The 2500-nt window shown below is 48.9% G+C and overlaps 1 protein-coding gene across 1 annotated transcript in view; it reads left to right on the plus strand.

Annotated features, from left to right (window-relative positions):
* Window positions 1–147: 147 nt before the first annotated feature.
* EAH_00028960 (hypothetical protein, conserved) overlaps window positions 148–2500 on the plus strand; it is a gene marked incomplete at both ends in the record, with an annotated part of 5766 nt that continues 3413 nt past the window's right edge. The window contains 5 exons of the mRNA XM_013392629.1: window positions 148–211; window positions 624–851; window positions 1071–1105; window positions 1706–2170; window positions 2388–2500. The exon at window positions 2388–2500 is cut by the window's right edge and continues 3413 nt beyond it. Coding sequence (XP_013248083.1) covers window positions 148–211; window positions 624–851; window positions 1071–1105; window positions 1706–2170; window positions 2388–2500 — 905 coding nt within the window. The remainder of the gene's footprint in view (window positions 212–623; window positions 852–1070; window positions 1106–1705; window positions 2171–2387) is intronic.

Consider the following 2500-nt stretch of genomic DNA (forward strand, 5'->3'; position numbering starts at 1 on the left):
CAAATTTAGAGTTTATTTTAATGAGACCGCGAGAACGGGAGACGAAGAATACCTTGTAGACCATTCTATCATCCACTACTTCATGGGTAAGTCTAGGGTTTAGGGTTTAGGGTTTAGGGTTTAGGGTTTAGGGTTTGGGGGTGACAGGGACATCCTTCTCTTTCTTCTCCTCACTTTTAAAGTGCAGTTGTCCAATCCTTCTAACGAAGCAGTGGCGTTATGAATGCTCACCGTTTAGGGTTTAGGGTGTAGGGTTTAGGGTTTAGGGTTTAGGGTTTAGGGTTTAGGGTTTGTGTTGCAGGGCTGGACGGTTCTCTTAAGGATTTCTTTGGCCAGAATATGACTGCAAGAGAAATAGCACAGAAAATATCAAAGCATATCAAAGAAGACAGAATAAAGAAAGAAGAGCGGCGAAGCAAGCCAAACCCTAAACCCTAAACCCTAAACCCTAGATTCGTTCAAGCATTAATTTATGGTTCATCCCTGGATCTTTAGGCAGCCAGATTTCCGTGCCTTGTTTGGATCTATTCTCTTCACACGTTGGGGGTTTAGGGTTTAGGGTTTAGGGTTTAGGGTTTAGGGCTGAGGGTTTAGGGTTTAGGGTTTGGCTTGGCTGTTTGCAGAGGCAGCTCAGACAGATGAAGAGTGAGGGGACGGCCTCCTCGGACGCCACTGGCATGCGGAATGAGCAGCAGCAGCAGCAACAACAACAGCTGCAGCAACAACAGCTGCAGCAACAACAGCAGCAGCAACAACAGCAGCAGCAACAACAGCTGCAGCAGCAGCAGCAGCAGCGAAGCAGCAACGCACAGGACACCGATGCAGCAGCAATGCAAGCGATACAAACAGCCGTAGCAACAACAGCAGAAACAGCAGCAACAGCAGGATGAGCAGCAGCGGCAGCAGCAGCAGCAAAACCCTGCTGCTATCTGTTCTTTGTGTGCATACGGCCCCACACCCTCCTCATTAGTTTGACGATCTTCTTACTGCTCTCTCCTTAACCCAAAGTATATTTGTCAGTCTTAATTTGGAAACTGTTTAGGGTTTAGGGTTTAGGGTTTAGGGTTTAGGGTGCGGGGCCGATGGCTTCTGCTGAACCGCCGCTGTAGGTGAGTAGCAGCAGAAGATAAAATGCGTTGAGTGTTTAGGGGAAGACACGGAACATCTGGGGTGTATCTGCTGCTCTCCGTTCATATCCTTTAGGATTTAGGGTTTAGGGTTTAGGGTTTAGGGTTTAGGGTTTAGGGTTTAGGGTTTAGGCTCGAGGTCACCTGGCTGCGCTCTTCTTCCTTCTTCGGCGAATGGTTTTGTTTATTTAATGAATATTTTAATTTTAATTGTTTTAAATATCTCTAATATCTTTATTTTAATCAATAAATGCCTCAACAGCTGCAGAGCAGCAACACACCCTGCACATGAACTCAGTTCAGGTGTACGTACAGCTCAGCTGCCTTAGATCCAAGAAATCTGTCTTCCTTGGGGTAGAAAGCAGCAAATAATTGATTGATCTGTGCATAATTGAGTTTATTTCAAAATATTAAATTAAAATTTTAATTATTTCAGCGTTTGTACGGCGAAAAAACACAAAAAAATACTTAGCTCTCTGCTACCTACGATCTCGGGTGTATAGGCAGCTCAGCGACTCCTCATTTCAAGTAAAAGAAGCAGCAGCAGCGAAATAAGTTTTTTCTTCGCTTGATCTCAGTCTTCATGATATCCTGTGCCTCCCTGCATTTGCTGCTTCACCGATGCAGCAGCAGCAGCAGCAGCAGCAGCAGCAGGAGCGAGTGTTGCAGCAGCTACTTATCGAAGCTCCCCGCCTGGGATCTCACGTGAGGGCCCCTATGAAGGGCCTCTCTTCAGCAGCTTCTGCTGCAGCAACACCAATGGCTTCAGGTGGTTTGCTGCAATTCTGCTGCGGCAGCAGATCTTACACGGGCACGGCTGCTGCTACCCCTGCTGCAGCTGCTTCGTCTCTTCTCACCTTCACCGAGACGCACCCTCCCTACTCCGTCTTCATCAATAGAGAAACAAGTGCTGCTGCTAAGACCCCAGCTGCAGCTGCTGCTGCTGCTGCTGCTCATGGTGGTGCCGCGCGAGTTGCTAAGATCGATGCAACTCTCTCAAAGGCATTAGGCAGGGCGGAGCAGCTGTACAGGCAGCAAAAGAAGTGCGTGTTGCTGCTGCTGTTGCTGCTGTTGCTGTTGCTGCTGTTGCTGCTGCTGCTGCTGCTGCTGTTGCTGTTGCTGCTGCTGCTGTTGCTGCTGCTGCTGTTGCTGTTGCTGCTGTTGCTGCTGCTGCTATTGGTGCTGCTGTTGTCGATGCTGCTGCTGCTGTTGTCGATGTTGCTGCTGCTGTTGTCGATGCTGCTGTGGGTTTTGTTTTAGGCTGGAGGCTGAGCTGGCAGCAGCAAGAGCAGAGGCATTGAAGCTGCAGCAAGTAGCAGCAGCAAGCAACACGAGTAGGGCCTCGCTGGAGCAGCAGCTGCAACTCCGAGCAG

Source organism: Eimeria acervulina, genomic scaffold (genome assembly GCF_000499425.1).
Source record: "Eimeria acervulina Houghton genomic scaffold, Eah_scaff258, whole genome shotgun sequence".
NCBI lineage: Eukaryota > Apicomplexa > Conoidasida > Eucoccidiorida > Eimeriidae > Eimeria > Eimeria acervulina.